The 20609-nt window shown below is 38.8% G+C and overlaps 1 protein-coding gene across 3 annotated transcripts; it reads right to left on the reverse strand.

The window, feature by feature from the left end:
• Positions 1 to 4787: 4787 nt before the first annotated feature.
• On the reverse strand, positions 4788 to 19515 carry LOC120735750 (sodium- and chloride-dependent GABA transporter 2-like). Of its 3 annotated transcripts, XM_040035377.1 has the most exons (17): positions 19380 to 19396; positions 19203 to 19288; positions 18966 to 19118; positions 18691 to 18825; positions 18240 to 18380; positions 18011 to 18125; positions 15657 to 15704; positions 14935 to 15064; positions 14120 to 14254; positions 12439 to 12542; positions 12212 to 12336; positions 11675 to 11787; positions 11462 to 11599; positions 11139 to 11241; positions 8005 to 8105; positions 5551 to 5697; positions 4788 to 5319 (listed from the first exon to the last, which is right to left on the reverse strand). In XM_040035377.1, exons 2-17 carry the CDS (start codon positions 19249 to 19251, stop codon positions 5152 to 5154), a joined length of 1905 nt encoding a protein of 634 aa, XP_039891311.1. In that variant the 5' UTR covers positions 19252 to 19288; positions 19380 to 19396; the 3' UTR covers positions 4788 to 5151. The 3 variants fall into 3 exon arrangements, with proteins under 3 accessions (XP_039891311.1, XP_039891312.1, XP_039891313.1); XM_040035378.1 differs by lacking the exon at positions 19203 to 19288 and having other exon boundaries at positions 18966 to 19166; positions 19380 to 19515; XM_040035379.1 differs by lacking the exon at positions 19203 to 19288 and having other exon boundaries at positions 19380 to 19442.
• Positions 19516 to 20609: the final 1094 nt, after the last annotated feature.

A 20609-nucleotide genomic window follows, 5' to 3' on the forward strand; every position in this document is an offset into this window, starting at 1 on the left:
GAAAAACTGTGTGAAAGAGAACTTCAGATAAGAGAAGTGAAGGAGGCCAATGACACGTCTGCATTTACAGTTTTCTTGATGCCAGAATGCAGTACAGTTTCACAGTCCTCACTAAAAAGTGTGTTGTCCCCCATGGAGATATATCACAGCCTCATTTTAATTTTATTCCTCCATTACAGCTTAGTCATTTTTATCTTTGTAAGTGTCTCAAATGCTTTTGACCTTGCATTACTGATCATCATGTACCATATAAGCCCTAAAGAAGTAAAGAGCCTTAAAAACCTCAGCTCATTCTGTTAGAAATCTGCCACCGTGATGCATGATGTGTGGCCTTTATCTTAAGAATGATAGCCAGAGATTATTTTCATTATTTCTTTCTGTCTTTTTTTTTTCTGAACAAAGCTAGCAATCAACAGCATCATTAAACATCAGTGAAGATACACTGGCAGAGAGTGACAGCTATAAATGTGACACATAATGATGCATGTGCAACTGAAAAAGTCATCCATCTCGAAAATGTCATGTGTATTTAGAAGGAAGCGTTTTAGATCCATCTACTGATTTTCTCGTGGCTACCTCCACCCGGGGTCTATTCCTGGTAGGACATGCCTCATTCAGGAGGGGCCTAGGAGACATCTATTCAGGTGGCCGAACCAATGTTGAGGAGTAGTGGCTGTACTCTGAGCCCCTCTCAAACGGCGGAGCTCCTCACCCTATTGTAAGACTGAGCCCAGCTAGCTTTCAGAGGAATCTTATTACCGCTGGTTGTATCCGCAATCTCATTCTTTTCAGTCACTACTCAGCGCTCATGCCCATAGATGAGAGTAGGTGAAGATAGGTAAGAGTGATTCAGAAAAACCCTATGAAGAAGGTTTTTTTTGAAGATGCTCAAGACATTTCATCAGCAGATGCAGGAAAAGATCCTCCTGGAAATGAAAGGATCTATCCAGCCAGCACACACTGTTTTCCACCCTCCGCTTGGGCAGGAGGCTGCAATGCATCAAGAGCATACCCACCAGACGGAGGACTGTAAGACTGTTAAACTGTAGTGATCCTCTGTAACCTCTGCTGCCCCCAGCCACAAATAACGTTTACACTATCCACTGCATACGACTCTGATGCTTGGAAACTGCCTTTCCTTTCTTATTTGATTTTTGTATTTACATTAGTCGTTTTCTTTTTCATACTACACTATAAATATTGTTGTTTTTGTATATATATATTTCTCTTGATGTGTGTTGTGGTTGTTGTCCTTAACCAGTAATTTTGTTTCACTTCATGTGAATAAATCTGGTGGAATAACAATAAAACGCATGAATCCTAGAAGTTGCATGAGGGGTGGCCGTGCCTCAGTCGGCCCCAAAGATCGACATGAGCCGGTCGTTCCAGGGACCCACTATGCAGAGGAGGAGTGGTTGTTTGAGGCCCTTGCAGGAGCAGCCAATCCCCAGTTGCTAAATTCTGTAGAGTTAGAAACAAAACTTTTTTTTAACAGTCAGTTTTGTGTTTTAAACTTTGTCAATTTCAGCTAAGCAAGCAACATGCCTTATAAAAAGACTTTAAGGCTATCACCAAAACCAAAGTAGCGCAAAGCTATTCAATTCAATCAATTATGAAATCAATCTATTCAATTTTGTTTTATCAGGCTAATTATATGCAATTAAAACGCACGGATGTTATATTAATAATTAACCTACAACGATTCTTTCCCGTGCTAGTAATGTTATTAGTAATGTTGCAGATGTTGTTGCAATGAAGTTCAGTAAAGAAGATCTGTTAATTCACATTTACCTTTATTCCTGCTGCGCTTTTCTTACACTCATTAGCTCTTTCACAGTGTCACACTCCCCTCATTACTAATTTCATCCTCACTACTCTGATCCAAAGATGATCTTGCCCGCCTTCCCAGAGCTAAACTTTCTCCGATCCCTGTTCTTTAAAACTCATTACTATTCTGTCATTCTTACTTTCAGACCATCATTCGTGAAACCTTTCTCCTCCTTTCCATCTTCACCTTATCCTGGATGTTCAGAGAGTCTCGTCCAAAGTCTCCATCATCAGTCAGCTTGGAGTGTAGATACTCCAGGGTCCTGTCCTATTTCCTTTCTTCAGCTATGTAGCAGTCTGATGGCCAAAATACTTTTATTACTCGAACTCTGCTGTCAAATGATGTCTCCTTGCCGAAGTACTTTCCTTGGCTATAAAGAGATAAAAACCCAAAATGAATTCTGTAGTTCACAGTGAATCCTGAGGGTTATTGACCTTTTGGAGATGCTCTTAGCCGTATATGACGCGAACTACTCGTTAATCTGTGATTATTTCATAAAATGGATTTACAATCTCTGTCTTAAGATGCTTCTTGGAAAAGGGCCCAGGACCGGACAGAGGCCAATGGTTCTTTTAAAGGGGTCTGAAACTAACACTTACATGGAGGCTATCTTGACAGGATGAACCACTTAAGACAGAGCTGCTTTTAAAATCCTGTACACAGTGCTGCGCAAAAGTCTTAAGCCATCCTTTATTCCTTTAGATTTTGCTAGGAAAATGGGAAATAGGTGAAGGAATTTTCTCAGGAAATCTTACAGGTGCATTCCACTTGAAAATCTTTTTTTTTAACTTGGTTCCCTTTCATTTTATGAAATTTGGAAACGAGTTTTAGTTTTAGTTGTCAACATTTATCAATCAGCAAGAAAGAAAAATCCAATGGGAAATGTTTTTGGAGCTTGATTCATACACTGAATTAACGTCCTTCTAGTTCTGTCCTGTATATAATGTTATGGAAATAGGAAACTATGTTACTGAGGCAGAGATTCGCTTTGGTTAAAGGGTGTTTTAAAGTGTGACATGTTTCCATATCATCTGTTAAAGACCTCCCAGCCTTTTACCTTGTTGATTTTGTATTTGTTTTGACATGTGTGTGCGAGCGTGTGTGTGTGTGTGTTTGAAGGGCGAGGGGTGGGGGTGTAGGGGGTATGATCTGGTCATTTCTTGGCACCCATGGCATGGGATTTAGGTTTTCCATTACAGTGGCTCTGGCTCAGTGTCACAGTGGGGTAGTGGTTTATTATGTAAAGCCCTGTGGGTGGATGATCTAATTATAAATACAGGAAGTCCTGCACACTTGCAAACCTATAGTTCTATATTCGGCCTCAGGGATCCTCTGCTTCTAATATAAGCACAGATCTGTCAATATACAGTGCATTGATAAAAATATGGAACAATCATCTACAAGATTAGAACCACCGAGAGGCAACAATAAGAGCAAGGCACATATTAGAGAACAAGTTGCAATGTTCTTGGAAGAAATGCAAAGAAAAGCCTTGGTCAGAATAGAGTCCATGTGTGAGTGGTCTGGGTGATGAGGGTTGCTCATCACCCAGAGAGTGGCTGAAACTGCTGAGGTGAGTGGGCAGGGGTGGGGTGTGAGGAGGTAGTATTTACTGACGGTCTAAATGGCCCAGTGGAAGAAGCTGTTTGTTAGTCTGGAGACGTGAGACCTGATTTGCCTGAGGCGCTGACCAGAGGGGAACGGACCGATCAGGTGGTGGGCGGGGTGCAAGGGGTCACCTATAATGGCCCTGGTTTTCCTGAGACAGGCAGAGGGCAGCCAATTCATTTTTGGGCAGTGTTAATTACCCTGTGCTTCCTGTTCACAGTTGTGGCCGCTTCAAACCACACATCCAGGCAGTAGGAGCGCATGCTCTCCACTGAGGAGCCGTAGAGGCCCAGCAGCATCTTCTGGTCTAGGTTATTCTAGACCGCTGCTGGGCCTTCTTTACAAGGTTGTTGGTGTTGTGGATCCAGAGGAGATTGATGGAGATGTGGGTGCCCAGAAACCTGAAGGCAGAGACAGATTCTCCATTCATATTGGGAGGGGAGTGGTTCTTTTGTTTTAAAGACGTTTTAAAGACGTTCAGCTTCAGGTTAATTTCTGAGCACCAGTGGGACAAGTTCTCTACGCAGTCTCATCTCCATCATTGATGAGCCCAACCACGGTTGTGTCATTGGCATACTTGACAATGACATGGTTAGGTGGGTTGGTGCCCAGTCATAGGTGTACAAGGCGTACAGTGGGGGGGCTAGGAGTGGGGGGGCTAGGAGTCACTCAGCATCGGGATCCGATGCTGAGTGACACTCAGGAGTAAGGGTCATTTTATGTCAGTGTAGGACGAGCGGGGGGGACTGAGGGTGACGAGAGGTGGAAGACAACTGGGCGGAATTGTCAGTTAATTGAATGCCAGTTTGGATCACACAGATGAATGAGCACGGCATAATGACAGAGCATTAGCACATTCGCTAGTCACACACATCCAGTGCCATCACACATCAACGCTGCATTATTACCTTCTTGTAACCACAGACATGCGTGAGAAAAAAACACGGTAGGAAGATAAATGTAATGCTTTTTTTTCTTGATACAAAACAGGAAATGTGAGTTTAATTGATTAAACTGACTTGCATAGAATAGACTGGGATATTTAGCGTGTTGATATGTTATATTGTCATTGCTTGCACAAGCTACAACCACATAGAACACAAAATCATCCAAATCTGTCCACTTTTATTGATTGATTTGACAGATTACAATATTTTCAAAAAATAAAAAAATGGTTTAACCTTTAAATTCATGAAAAAACTTACAGTTTATTACATACAGTAAAATAATCAAACAATTCATATTCAATGCAATTGGCCTTAATTTCACTGGATGTGAAAGTTCTGTATGTATATTGCATTTAATGAAGACAAGAAATTTGCATTTTTTTGGTAAAAATTGACCAGAACTCAATGTGACAAGGCACAGATTTTGCATGTCAAAGTTGAGGTGTTATGAGGTGCAGGTCACAGGGGATAATTTATACGTAAGCTAAACTATTATTCCTCATGACTCCATAAGTGTTACAAAAAACACAATGTTAAATCAGCAGAGTGCTCTTTTAATCCAGTTACAGTATGCAGGATTAGAGGTATACAGGTACATGTACAACGCAAAGGACTCTATTATTCATAAGCAAAAGAGTAGTAAGGTAAAAACTCATGTTAACAAAAGAACAAACAAATACCCCTGAAGACCCTTAAGATATAATCATTTATATAAAAGGAATATTTTTTTTCTTAATAGGTGAAAATATAAACTTTCATCAGCAAACATCAAGCACTACCAGGTTCTTCCATTACCAGCTTGTCTTCTCTATACTCCACCCTCATGTCTGGCTGCCCCCGTGCCTTGACTATGACATAATTAAACAATGTGAGCCCTGGGTTATGTGGCCGACTCTGGCGCAGGTCACTGGATGGTGTACTCATGTTTTCGGGATCCTGATTGTTTTTAGAGAAATGCAATTAATGTAATGAGCTAGTCACACAATAGAAGAATCTTACAAGTGCTGAAAAATACTGCTTTAGCTTTATCCTAGTTAATAATTTGTATTAAAAAATATTTTATTATAGTGATAACACATTTCATTTTAGATGCCTTTTAAAACACTCAAGGTCACCTTATATAGAAGAGTTAAAGAAATAAATACAAGAAAATCTGAGTTCACTCACCCTATATAGTGAGACCAGAATGAATACTGGGATGCATATCAGGGGTGTAAGAACAAGCAGAGAGCCCAGTGTGACTCCCCAGGTGCCAGGCTCAAACCCATATACAACAAGAGGATGACTTTGCACCAGGTTATACAGCAATGTAAGCTAGGGGATAGGAAAGAGTCAAGTTAGAAAGACAGACAGCAGAACAAATGCGGTACCGCTGCAGCACAGATGAAACAAGATTAACATTCATTTGGAATCATGTTTCAGGTGATTCTACAAATGTAAGTCAATTTTTCACTCACTTTTAGCTTTGTTTTTGGTCCTAACATCCTACTGGCCTATCCATCTATATGAGTACATGGCTGTCAGTGGAAGAATTAGTTTTTAATTTACAGTTAGGTCCATTATTTGTTGGATTAAAACACCTTTTTTGTTGTTTTGCCACTGTACACCACCATAGTAGATTTGAAATCAAAGTACAGACTTTGAGCTTTTTAATTCAAGGGGGTTTGTTATCTGGTCGGGAATTAAAGCCATTTTTATCGACAGTTCCCCATTTGTAGATGCTTACATTAATTGGGTGACAATGACAAGCTTTTTTGTGAATTAAAAAACTAAAATAAAATATCAGTTTGCATATGTGAGTTTTAATTTGTATCATATTTGCTACACCCAGCCTTTTTTGATGTTATTTATTATTTTAAAAATGTGCTTTCTTTTTTTGGGGGGGATACCGTTAATGATGTAGAGCTCTAAAAAACTGAATATCAAATGTTTATATTACACTTGCCATTACAAGGTTAAAAAGAAGAAATGCACTTGTATCACAAAGGTAAAAATACAGAGAATGGAACAAACATTATCTGAAGCATACCATATCATATATACCATATATACCATACCAATTGAGTTAATGTTTTGGCATCGATATGTATGGCAGCCAGAGGAACTGAATAACCAAGTGTTAAGTGAAGACAGAAGTAGCAGAAAGAATTCTCAAGTCTATAGGGCTGTACTCTCAGCTTAGATTCAGCCAAATGTTGCAAACCTCTCAGTGCCCAAATGACCATATTGCAAAAGCAACCCAAGAGTTTCTCAAGGCAAAGAATTTATTCTTCACTGACAAAGTCAGTCACATGATCTCAGCCCAAAAAAGAGCATGCTTTTCATTTTCAGGTCAAAACTGAAGGTGGACAGACCCCCAAACAAAAAGCAACTGAAAGTAGATTCACCTCAAGGGAGGAAACAGCATTTGCTGATGCCCATATCTTCTAGACTTCAGGCAGTTATTGACTGCAAAGGATTTTTTATCCAAGTATTAAAAATAATCCCCATATTTGCAATTATGTTAGCTTATCCAATTTACTTTTAGCTGCTGAAAATATTGTATGAACAGTTCATATAATAGTTTCCCTTGAAATGAAGCTGAAAGTCTGCACTTCAATCACATCTTGATTGTTTGATTTCAAATCCACTGTGGTGGGCGAGAGAGCAAAAGCTACAAAAACTGTCCTTGTTCAACAAATTATGGACCTAACTGTATGAACCAAATGTGCACAAGTAAAACCAGCTAACTGCTTTTTCTGAAAGTGTAATTTTATTATCAAGTGAAAATAAAAAAGATTATGAAAAAATCAAATAAACACTTTGATATTTTCATTTAATCTGCCTTAATCTGCCCACGTTGTGTCACAAGAAAGTTAGTTGTACCTTATAAGCTGCCAGCAAATACACTGTGGTGGTAGCTGATTAAATAATGAATGTAATCTTATCTGCAGTATAGCATTATGTTAGCAATCCCACTACAACAGTGACTGGACACACCTCCCTAAGCAGGTCAAGGCACAGAACACATCCATCCCAGTAATGCAAAGGACTGCACTGAGGATTAAACATGCTCAGGCGCAGCACACATCACCAAATGTGTGACTACATGTGACTGTAGTCAGCTCATTTTCATTGAGAGCTGAAAACAGTTGTCTGATGCAGCAGATATCAACACTTTGAAAGCTGTGACAGAGAATCAAAACACAGGCCAACCATAGCGTGAGCTGAAAATCAGTCTGCAGCTCCATGAAGAAGGGAGGTCCAGACTTGAAATATAATTCTCTGGAGATTTCACATAGTTTCATTGTCTTCTAAGATTCATTTGATGCTTTGTGATTATAAAATCACTGCCTCCAACTCTGAAATTACATTGTGCTGATCACGTCTGCAATGACATGATTGCAGACGATTCACTTCCCCAACAATCGTATCTGTACCTGACAAATGTAATCTGCGTGCAGTAAAGCGACCAAAAACTGGTTGTCAGAATTAGTAACAGGTATAAAACAATGAATATGAATAAAAAGATGAGAGGAAATTGGCATTAAAGCAGAGATCCAGTGTGAAAGACAGAACAAAGGCACAAAGCAAATGAATCAGATTAAAGAGATACTGTATGATACAAGAGTGAAGACTCACCCCGCAAATGAGCGGCGTGATGAACAGCCAGCAGTACTTCAGCATAGGGAACGGATGATACCCAATCATGTCTTCAATGTTGTCATAGAAACGGTCCGCACCTGTAACATGCACAGCAATGCGAGGGAAACAGAACTGTTTCAGTTTTACAGGAACTGCTCTAACACTTCATGAATACAATGAGGAGTTGAAGTTTCATCTTAACTCCTTACTTTCACTTTAACATTTAGACATAGTTACTAGTTACTGTTCTGTTTCAGCTTTAAACCACAATGTATGATCAAAAGTTAGTTCGACAGTTGATATAACATGTTTGTGATGATATGCTATGTTTGGTTTTCACTAAGAATGGCGCAGTGCATCATGAACAAACGTCTCCACTTTGGTCTTATCTGTCAAAGGACATTGTTCCAATTAATAACTGACATTTGATTAGCAGCTCCTGACTCTACTTACTTATGGAAACTTTCTTTTTCACATTGCAATAAATATTCCCCAGAAATATCAATACATCTTGATATACTAATTACTACAGTTTATAAAAGTAGCCTATGAAAAATCCAGTCACAATGGATTTTGCAATACAACATCACTAACACAAATGCTTATCTATGATGATTCAGTACATGAGGAAGAAGGGGGAAAGAACAACAAACAAATCAACAAACATCACGAAATAAAACTCAAAATGACTGAATTAAAAAAATACGTTTTCCAAATGAGAAGAAAATGACAACGCATGGGACAGCAGTGTATAGGTTAATGAGGAGCTGAGTAGGAGGAGTTCAATTGGAGATGAAGATTAGAAAGCAGCTCACCTTCATTTGCTACCGAAAGAGGCAGAGACATTTAAAAACAGGAGTAAAGTTCTATGAGATTGGAAAGTAGACGATCTGCAGAATGGAGAGACATCCACATATTGATTTTTTTTTGCAAATGCATAATAGCTGAAGAATTTGCCAAACCTACTTAGGAAGGCAGACACAGCTCCATGAATGATACAGTAATCAACCTTGAAACTAACTACAACTTTACAGAGGCAGAAAGAGAGTGTCCTCGCACTATGCTGTGTTGAGTATCTCAATACTGTGTAGACTCACTTTGAAGAATAAGGGAGGCCAATTGAATGAATAAACAGCTAACAAAAAAGGGGGAAGGGGAAGAAACACATCAATATCTCCATGTGCTTCAGCAGAGTATGATAATACCAAAGAACAAGCAGTTCAGGAAATTGAAAAAATCTTTTCAGTCATAATTAGTTTCAGTCTCAAAGAAAACTGCCTGGATCCATAAAATACAGAGACTCTGAGAAATGAAAATAAACCAGAAAAAAGACAAAAGATATGATCTATTGTACACTAATGACTTTGTGATAAGTCTTAATAACTAGCTATACAATCATGTCATGACACTTTTGTATATGACTTTCAACATTAATCAAAAGTGCATGCAGTCACATCTACTGATCTGCTTGCACCAGATAACGACTGTACATTTGTCAAATGTGTCTTTTAAAAATACTACAAAATACAACATTGACAAAAGGTAAGATTCAAAGTGATAGACTCTAACAGAGAAGACATCAAATCAAACAACAAATGTGGTGACATATCAGAGCAGTGCTGGGAGCATTATCTATCACCAGAGTGAAAGAAGCACAAACAAGAAAGATGAAATCACGAGTGTGTAAGTCTGGCTTTTATATTTTTTGTGACCTTTGGGGCCCAATCAGTGATGGGCCCCAAAGGCATGCCTGAATAAAGCCGTAAGTGGGTGTGTACAGTACTGTGCAAAAGACTTGAGCCAAGACTTGGGCATCAGCAATATCTTGTCAGGAACCTGGCAAAGATGCTGGTGGCACTGTGGCAAGCTTTCTTATCATGTCTTTAAGTAGTCTTTAGGAATAGTTCTCCAGGCTTCTTGAAGGATATTCAAATTTTTTCTTTGCATGTTGGATGATCTCTTTCACAACAATCCCGCACTTCTTCAGTAATGCTTAGATCCGAGCTCTGGGGACCAATCTTGACTGATACGAGTGTTCCATTGTGTGTTTCTTCTGCAAAATCTGTTTTCAATTTTGACAAGATCTTCAACACCACTGGCTAAAATGCATCCAAACCACAAAAAAGCCTCTAGCCTGTTAAAACTGGTTCGTTGTTAAGTTGTCTGTTATGTGTAGACATAACACATATTCATCCCTTGAGTATAACGCATTTTGTTTTTGTTTTTTGCTAGAATGATTTATAGGTCAGTGTTAAGTGCCAACAACGTGTTAACAACAACAACAAAAAACAAACATACCTCTGAAAATGGTCAGATATAAAAGCTGGACTGAAAATGAGTGAAAAATCAGCTGGTGTCCAAAGAAAGCCTGGAGAACTATCGCTCAAGAACCACTTCACAAAATTACAAGAACGTCTGGCATCTTGGAAGCAAAATATAAATTGATGAGGAGTGGCCCAAGACTTTTACACAGTACTTGTGTTTAAAATGAATAACTGTAGTCAGTGAGCCTCACTGTCAGTGAACATTGTTATATATACTCCATTCCCCATTCATGGTAAAAGTTATCTAGCTTTAACCGTGTGCAGTAGCAGAAGTAAAATTAAATAATATTAGACATAAATAAACACACAATACTCTTATCCCTGCATCATCATTAAAATGTCACTTTTAATGCTGGTCCTATAGCTGTTTTAATTTTACTTTGGACAGACCCCAACAACTGTTTCAAAGTTGGTCCCTAAAAGATATGCTTATAAAGATGGAGATAAAACGATTATGCTGATGAAACAAAGGCTCTGTATGAATTGCATAAGCTAACTAGATATAATAAAGTTCCTTTCTGTAGCTACTGTGGATGTACTGCAGTACTGATGATGTTGATATTCTAAAGATAAATCGATAAATCACATATCCCTATTATTTAGGTTATTAGTAAGACTATCGTCTAGCTATTAGTATTAGTAAGACTATCGTCTTACTAATAAAGAGCTAAATTAGTATGCTTTAATGCAAAAACATTTTTACATTTAGAGAAAAATACTTTGAGAAACAATTCAAAGAACTTAGAGGAAGATAATTACTTTTGCATGGATAAATTCTGCAGCACTAGTTTAGAGCCAATAACTTACCATATACCCAGCCAATAACAATGGTCTCTGCGCAAGCAATAAATAGGAGGCTGGTTCCACTTGGACCATATGTGTCAACCAGCTGGAAGAGGACGATCCCGCCCTGAAACAAGAAGAGAAAAAAAAACAAAAAAAACCTTCTGATAAAACTGTCAGAAGGGCTGTTTTCTCCTTGTCTGTTTTTAATGTCACCATTATCAGAAACCTATACGTGCAACATGAAATGGAAAAAGCTTTAACTACTAGAGAATACGCCACCTTAACAGAATAGTTCACTTTCCTACTTTATTTCAACAAGTGCTGATAGTGCACAACCAGCTTACTTCAGTAATGAAGGGCAGCCCCAAACAGAAGCAAACAATAGCGATGACCAGAACCAATATCTCTCTGGCACACGGCCTCCTCAGATAACGTGGAAACAGGTCAGTGAGGGCTGTGGCCAGGCTCTCCACACACACAAACTGTGAACACAGAACTGAAGATTAGCTTATTTTGATTTTGACCTGATCCTGGGCATTGTGCATTGCATACAATACCTGACTATCTAGGCCGAGCAAAAGGAGCATGAAGAAGAACAGCACAGCCCAAAAGGACGAACCAGGAAGCAACGACAGAGCTGTAGGATAGGCAATGAAGGCTAAACCGGGACCTGTAAGAAGAATGTGAATGCATCTATTAAAACATGACATACGCATTCCAGGGTGTTGTTAAGGTCATAGCTTTAAGCTGTACCTGAGTTTGGACTCTTAGAGATGAAATAATCCCAGATTTAATGCAAAAAAAAAGTAAACAAATTATAGACAGACACAAATAAGTAAGTGGTCATTTTGTGGGAAAAACTGTATCTCCTCATCTTTTGAGAGACTACATTCCCAAAGAGGAAAAAAAAAAGAAGAAAAAAAAAAAGCATCACAACCCTCTGACTCTATCTGAACAGAAAGTGACATCTTGTGGGCATTGGATGAATTAAAACTTTAATGCACAAAAACTAAAGACAGCATGTTTACAAGAATAATTTATCAGGTAATTATTTAGGAAACTCTATTTTACTTCCTTGTATGCAATTATCTTACCACCAGCTGAAATGTCTTCCAATGAAATGTTAAGGTCCTGAGCCATGAATCCCAGCACTGAGAATACAGCAAAGCCTGCAAAGATACTGGTGGCACTGTTAAGACAGCACAGTGCCAAACAATCCCTGGAACAGGACAGAGAGACAAGCCAAAAGTATCGAAAAATTAAAAACAAAAAAACAAAAAAAACAATAAATGTGATGATGTCTGCCTTTAAGGAGGCTGACCTGTAGCAGTTGTTGTTGTATTTGTTGTAGCTCGCCAGAGCCGTCAGCACTCCCTGACAAACAGCATAGGAGAAGAACACCTGAGTCCCTGCATCACGCCACACCTGAAGAGGGACAAGATTTCTGACATGTTTTGAAGCTGAAATTGTTAAAATAACTGAAGGCATTTCAGATCCAGTAGATTAAGAGCTGTTTTTTTTGTGTTTTGATATCTAAATTACCCAGGTATACAGCATTTGCATATTCCTGCTTTGCTGTTACCCTGTCATAAATTACAACTACATGAGAGAGCGTGCACGTTGAGGCTTGTGAATGTGGGCAGGCTTGTTTTCACTATTGTCTATCTGCAGGCTACAGTCGTGACAGCATCTGGATAACATTAGAGACACCACAGCTCTGGCTTGCTCATGATAGACCTGGCAAGGCTCCAAAGCTATATAGAGGCCTCTACTCTGACCCAGTGGTGGGCTTGGTTTATTCCCTGCCTTGGGTCAGAAATGGAAGTCTGAGACTGTGGCAAATGATCTTTACATCTTATTCTGGACAAAGAAGGAACTGTTATGTCCCTGGAATTAATTATATTTTTGAAGTCCTCTGAGCTTCTCCGCGTACATATTCAAACACGCACACTGACACGGAGACAAAAGGAGACACATTCACACAATAAACAGACCGCAGATGTGGGCCAGAACTGAACCACTCCTCTGCAGTGCACGTGAAAACAGACAATCGCACGCTAAAGCAAGTCTAGAAACTAGAATGACTAGATCTGCTTCCAAGACCATCTGGCACTGCATAAATCTGCCCTGTAACTATAAGCGCTTTCACCTGCACCTCTCCAAAACATTATTTTCACACGTATTCCCACACTGCATTGGGGCTATTGGGTTCCTACAAGGGTAGCAATACTTTGTCTTCTAACTCAAACGGTCACATGTGACATGACCAGATCGTTCCCCTGATTTACACGATTCTTCTTTCTGAGATAGTAACACAGCAACTGAGGCAAACAGACAAAGACTGGACAGGAGAGAGATGAGAAAACAACCGATAAAAGCAAACACCAAAGGGCTTCAACTCAGACTAGGGTGGAGAGGGCTGAAGACCTGCAGGACCCGAACAACCAAGTGTCGTAGTGGCAGAACATCCTCAAAAATACAGAATGAAGATTAATTGTGCTGTTTAAACGCAAATATAAATTAGATTCACTGACTCAGCTTACAAAAATTACTTTTTTGCAAGGTAAAAATTGTATTTAAACAGGTTACATCAGGCCCTTATTTACATTCCTTTGTGAGGAAGATGTATATGTTTTACTGAAGATCATCTTTGGGTTGCTTTTCCTGTTAAGGCTATGTCTTGGGACCGGAAATAGAAGTCAGGGCAAAGAAAATGGAGGGGGAGGGGTGCATAACTGAGGATAACAGGACTTTGTATTCATCCTGTTAGAGCGGAGAGAAATCCAACAGACAGTGTTGTGTTGAGAAATGAAGACAGGCAGATGATGATCTGGTTGTTGATGACTTTCAGTGCAGATGGAGAACTCGTTCTCACTCCATCCTTCACACTGCGGCTTTCAGATGATGGTAAAGTGGTCGTACTGTGTGCTGTGTTTGTGATTTTTGTATTCCACAACCAAACACTTCAACATAAACATTTGGTAATCAGAGTGAGCTCTTACATCTGGATCACTTAGTCTGGTGAAGTCGGGCTTGAGGTAGTATTTCAGGCCCTCTCCAGCTCCTGGGAGCGTCACTCCACGGATGAAGAGCACAAAGAGCATCAAGTAGGGAAATGTAGCAGTGAAGTACACCACCTACAAACATATAAACGCAGGTTGTAGTTTTGCATACTTCTCATACACTCATCCGTTGGTTTAAAGTTGCACATGATTCGTTTTAGAATAAACAAAGCTATAAGCTGCAACTGTCTGGCAGTTCCTTTTGTAATGGAATTTTTGCCACCACCACCTCCTGCAGGAAAAACACTTCTCGTACACTGCCATGTGTTCCACTGTTTATACCGGATAGTCATTAACTTGGTTTTTATTGCTGTTTTGTCTTCATGTAATAGAAAGGGATAAAAGTCTGCGGCTAGAAGTGGGGTTAATGAGAACAGTAGGCCTGAGCCAGAAAAAGCACAGTTGGGGTCTGTAAAAACAACAGAGCTGAAGCAAAGAGTAAAATGCTGTCAGACGAGTGGGGGTAATATCTGTCTCGACAGCACATCAAATACATATTTCCTGGTTAATATTAACATAACTGTCACAAACACCCAAGAAATATCACACAAGCAAGCTAAAAGTGCTGACTGACAGCTTGTGCCACCTTTTTAATAGGGAAGGGTTTATAAGCTACATATTTTTGCAGACTGAGAATCCCTTCTTATCCACCGACCAAACGGGAAAAATGTAACACATCACTTTGCACACCATTATAAAGCTTTAACAGGGACAGCTTTAACAGCTGATATCCTCCACGTTAAGGAAATGCTTACCTTTCCAGTTGTTTTGATTCCCTTCCAGATGCAGAAGTAACATATGATCCAGGCAAACATAAGACACAGAGCCAGATCCCAATGAATCTTACCCAAAGACATGTTTTCTGATATTCTTAACACACGGTTACTATGAAAAAAGAGACATGTGGGAACACATGAACACATGGATGCTCTCCAAATGCTGATGAATGCTCACTAAAACCCCCATTCTTAAAATCTTCTCCCACTGCAAATAAACAGATCCTCATATATACGTCAAAAAAACACCACCAAGCATCTCATCATGAATATGGATGTTGAAACTGCTCCCTGTTTATTTTGGATGAATACGGTTTAGATTATAAATGGGCACAGCAAAGAGCACATATTGTTTTCATTATGGAGCACAGTTGTAGTGCTGAGCGATTTCCCAGTATTTGTTCTCACACCAAATCAGGAGGTTATCATGTGAAAAGAGGCAGCCATGTTTCAACATGTCTAAAAGAGAGAGGAGCAAACAACTTTGAATGAGAGTTGGAAGTTCAATAAAAATGCTATTCACCTTCTGTTGGCTCACTATTCACACCGTGTTTTCTAACTCACAATTATCTTTTGATATCTGGGAAGCATTGAAAGCTATTGTTGAGGAATTTTCCACCCAAAGACAAGCTAAATGGGGAATTTGACTGTCCAGCTCTTCTAATGTTCAAGGAAAATAAAAGTATGAGTGAGTTTCTAACCTCCAGAACTCCTCTTCTGGTGACGTGCTCATCAATATTGTTTCATTGCTGGAAAGAAAAAAAAACAAGTGTATAAGGAGGGGTGAAATTAAACCTTTAACATTCTAACAGTTTCATAAAGACCACAAACACGTTTATTTTCATAGTAAATGCATTTTTAATTTTAAGTGGATCTTATGTACTCAGTTTTGGCCTCAGATTTGTATTGTTCAATCATGCTTTGCATGATTCACAGTTTGAAATAATCCATATTTATCATAATGGGACTTGTTAAAAGCCTTTACTTCATCCTAACAAACAAGCAAAATGTTTGAGTTATTCTTGCTGTAATCGGAAATCTAATCAAAAAATAAGAATATAATAATTAAAATGTAATAATTCTAATGTTTAAACTTTTCAACCCACACTGTTTCTGCATGTGTGTGTGTATTTGTCTGTATTTCTTTCTGTGCAAATGTGACCTTGACCTCTGTGTGTGCATCTAAGGATCCAGCCTAAATAATTGTCTGTTGTCTGAACAACAAGATATGTCTCAAATCAGGCGATTGCACATCACACTAGGTGGTTGGTTGTTAACGTGGGATGTTGGTTGTCTCAGAGGATGTATAAAACCCTCTACAGATAACGATTAGGCATTTTTTCCTCCGGGCATCATTGAAGTGAGCAGATTAGAAGACCACCCAGTGGATTTATCCTTCTTTTTCCAACCCACTATGGATTCATTATCTTTGAGATTTGCTCTGCTCACTACCGGAATCATAGATTGGGACTTAGAGGAAGTTTTGGGAACTTTGTAATGGGTTCTACCTCCTCAGAAAGAATTTCTGAAAGAATTCATCTACATCCAGGGTGTTCTCTCTGTCCTCCACTAAAGCCTCATCAAAACTGGTAATGAGTTATTAGCAACAGTTTAGATTTCATTATTTTATATTTTAAAATGTGTTACTTTTCTTGAAATGTTTAAAATTTAAAATGATTTTATTCTTAATAATCGATGAGCTGTTTGTTTTGCCCTTGTTAAATTGCTTAATAAAGTATCCCATCTGAAATTAAACTTAATTATGTGGACGTTCCCTTTGTGATTTTCTTTTTAAATGAAAAGGTAAAACTTGGGTATGAGTTTGAACATCTACTTTTTGTGAGGATCTTATAGGTTATTCTAGCCTTTAAGAATTAACAGATCCCTGAGGCCACCTGTCCAGGTCACCAAAGTAAATTTTGTAGCAAATTTGCTGGCAAAACTGATTGTACCTTATTCAGGGTTGGTAGTGTGGTGCATCATCTAAACTATTGTGGTACCAAGGGCCCCCAAGTGTGCCAAGAGAATATCAAATTACACCACCAACAATAGCCTGCACAGGCTCACCAAATTTGGCAAGCCTGTGCAAATTGTAACCTCCATTTCCTGTTCTCAGCTGACAGGAGTGGCACCCTGTGTGGTCTTATGCAGTTGTAGCACATGTGCTATGTGTCAGAAAATAAGGAATAATAGGTCCACTTTAGTAAGAAATATCACATAAATGTCCAATCAATGAAGATAATAGGAATATCCACAGCAGTGAATATAATAATGTAGAGAAGACGTTGCATTAAATATACCTTAAATGTGGCACATTTCAAACATTTGACATTAAACTAAAGCTTGACAAGTCCTTTAGATTTATTTGGTTGCTTTTCACCCTCATATTATCTTTATATTATCCCAAGGTAGGAGTAAGTAAGCATTTCCTACCCTGAAAAACATTTACAGTACATCTGGAAAGTATTCACAGTGCTTCGCTTGTCCTTTTAATTATGTTACAGCCTTATTCCAAAATAAATTCAATTATTTTTTTCACCTTAAAATGCTAAACACAATACCTCATAATGGCAAAGTGAAAGTAGTTTGCTTGTAATTCTTGGAAATTTGTTTTTAAAAAGAAAAGGCATTTTTACCTTTTTTGGACTGTGGAGCAGTGAAGATAGACAGGACAGTGAGGAGAGAGAGGGGAAGTCATGCAACAAAGGGCTGCAGGTTGTTTTGATAAATTTGTAAGAATTTCAAGCAAACGTTTTTCATTTTGTTATTATGGGGTGTTGTGTGTAGCATTTCGATGTAAAACATGACTTTAATCCTTTTTGGAATAAGGCTGTAACATAACAAAACGTGGAGCAAGTGCCGTGAATGCTGTCCAGATGTTGCTGTAAAGCATGGGTGCGTTTCAGAGATGCTATTGTGCCGTTTTATCCCATGATTACTATTAACCTTTTCATAGTCAAACTCTTTTCAAGTCCACATAAAAAAAACTTTCAGTTGAGCAGACAGACAGGGGACAGTTCATTTGTACAACTCAGAAAAACAAAATGCAACTTACTAAGTTGTATTCTCATAGTAGTCCATTGAGGTGACGTTGTGTAAGAATGACCAGTTGGACCCGGCCTGAAACAGTTGGGGGTTTGCAAAGATGCTCATGCGACTGTGGCACGAGTCTAAGTGATTAAAGAAAGAGGGATAAAAGTGAGAATGTTAGCTGTTTTCTCTTAAGTCTTGAAAGAAAAATCACTGCTTATCAAATACAGATGGGTTTAAGCAAGCATTCTTACCAGAGTTCCACCAGTTGTCACATGTAGACCAGGGCAGGGGACTTTTGAAGGAGTTTATTAGGTAGAAGATAGCCCATGCCAAAACAATAATGTAGTATATGTTCAGATAGATCACAATCACTTGGGACGCAAACCCCACTCCTAGAGGACAAGTGACATTTTAGATAGTTAAAGGACATTTTTGGCTGCTGTCTTCTTTTCTTTTATGACAAGAAGACAGAAACATTATATAAAAGCAAGTCCCAGCACCATGCACGGTTAATAAATCCCCCCTTTTATGTAATTACGTTTGAAAGTTAGATAACACCTAAGTCAGCTACTGGATCTGAAGCTTGGAAATATAGACTTAGCCTTCTATATGTTACTTTCTTTACTGCTAACTGCTACACTATTGTTTTTGCAATTTCCATGAAGAAAATATGCAGTTCCTAAATGTGAGCCTTGTTTTTACCCTGAAACATGGGACATATCTTCCTCCAGGCAGTCACCCCACCCTCACTCGTGTACTGTCCCAGCGCTGTCTCCAAGAAAAACACGGGGATGCCACAGAAGAAGAGGAACACGCAGTAGGGGATGAGGAAGACACCTAAAATTATAGACACAAACTATTTCATCAGCAGGTGGGTTTGTTTTTTTGTTTCTTTTTTTGATTTTTTAATGAAGGATCCTTATCTATTAGTTGAATGTTTCCATCAGAACAACTCTCCCACAAACAGAACCTCTCACCTCCTCCGTTCTTGAAGCACAGGTAGGGGAACCGCCAAACATTTCCGAGGCCAATTATTTCACCAGCCATAGAGAGTATGAACTCCATGTTGTTGGCCCATTTTTCCCTCGACAGAGCCCCATCCTCAGGAGCCTGTTTTTCTGCCTCAGAGTCTGCAGCAGGAACATTCCCGGTTGTTTCCTCAGTCATGGTCTTTCTGTCTTTTGTAAAGCATTTAAATAAATATCATGGCATACCTGTTATATTCTCCCCCGTCTTTCTTGCATGCATGCAAATATAGATCATGAGCTTTGTAATTTAACTGATGAGCCTCACATTTGCCCTAATAACGATTATTAAAGAGAAAAAGGCACAAAAAAATAGCATTTAATTTTTTCCTCTTTTTCATCGAGATTTGAATTGATGCAACTTACCAGTGAGCTTGTAGCGAGCGCCACAGTGAAATTCCTCGACTGTATGAGCGAAGTTTGCAGGAAGGTTCTATTCTATTTTCTATTGAGGGGTGTGCCCTGAAGGATAAGTAGCCACACACGCTCTGGATGCGCCATCCCTACGAAAATGCTCGTGGATTTTACTCAAACGTCTCAACAAGCGGCGTAATGTCACACACATGCACACAACAGCCATCTCAGTGCGTGTGTTATGCACAAGTAATTGCAGAAATTGCACTTATTGTCATCAGATGGAATAAAATTATGCACGATTGTATATTATCGTAGAATAATGATAGTAGCGTATGTAAGCTATGTGTGTTTGGACCCAAACTTCTAGACGCCTTAATTAATCTGGATGCTACCCACTATATAAACTGCATAGGGTACCATATGATTATCAGCAAAGACACAGCTTTTAGGAATTAATTTTATAACATGCAAATTCACACACACACACATATATATATATGTGTGTGTGTGTGTGTGTGTGTGTAGTAGCTGGTCTGTACGTTGCGTGTACGTATATACGTTGTTGTTATGTTGTCTGTGTTATCGTCTGTACATAACTGCTAATCAAACAGTGACGTTAATAATGCCGGACTTTTTTCTCCTACAATGAATATGCAGCTTGAGTAGAAGAAAAATAAGAAATATATGTATGTATTATTCATTCCTCTCGTTTTTATGAACAGGTTTTTGTTTTGGGTTTTTTTTTTTTGTAATCTGTGCCATCTACACAGTGATGTGAAATACACAAAATACATATCAGCGTTTTAATAGGTTACATGAGCTAAGCGAACAAGCACCGCAGTCCGAAATTATAACAACGGTGCTAATGTTTGTATTAATAGTAAAGTATTAATTATAAATTGGTTTTGTAGTGTAGTACGAGACAATCGGGTACCAAAAAAAATAACTTTGCCGTCATTATTTAGCTTACATAATATCTAATGTATTTGTTTTATTGACGGCACTGAAAAACAAATAAGTCAAAAATGACAAGTTGAGCTAATTATTACCCCCGATTTTTAGATTATTACAGCGATTTATTTTTTTTTTAGGGGAGGGGGAGTAATGACTTCAGTAAGTAAGTTTCCATACATTCCTCTTATTTTATTTTATTAACTTTTTTAACCGCGTGCGTTGCACCGGTAGTGCGCCTGTCAGGACAGACTCCGGGAAACAGTCCTGATATCAAGGAGGGAGGAG

Source organism: Simochromis diagramma, unplaced genomic scaffold (genome assembly GCF_900408965.1).
Source record: "Simochromis diagramma unplaced genomic scaffold, fSimDia1.1 OVJJ01000816.1, whole genome shotgun sequence".
NCBI classification, from domain to species: domain Eukaryota; kingdom Metazoa; phylum Chordata; class Actinopteri; order Cichliformes; family Cichlidae; genus Simochromis; species Simochromis diagramma.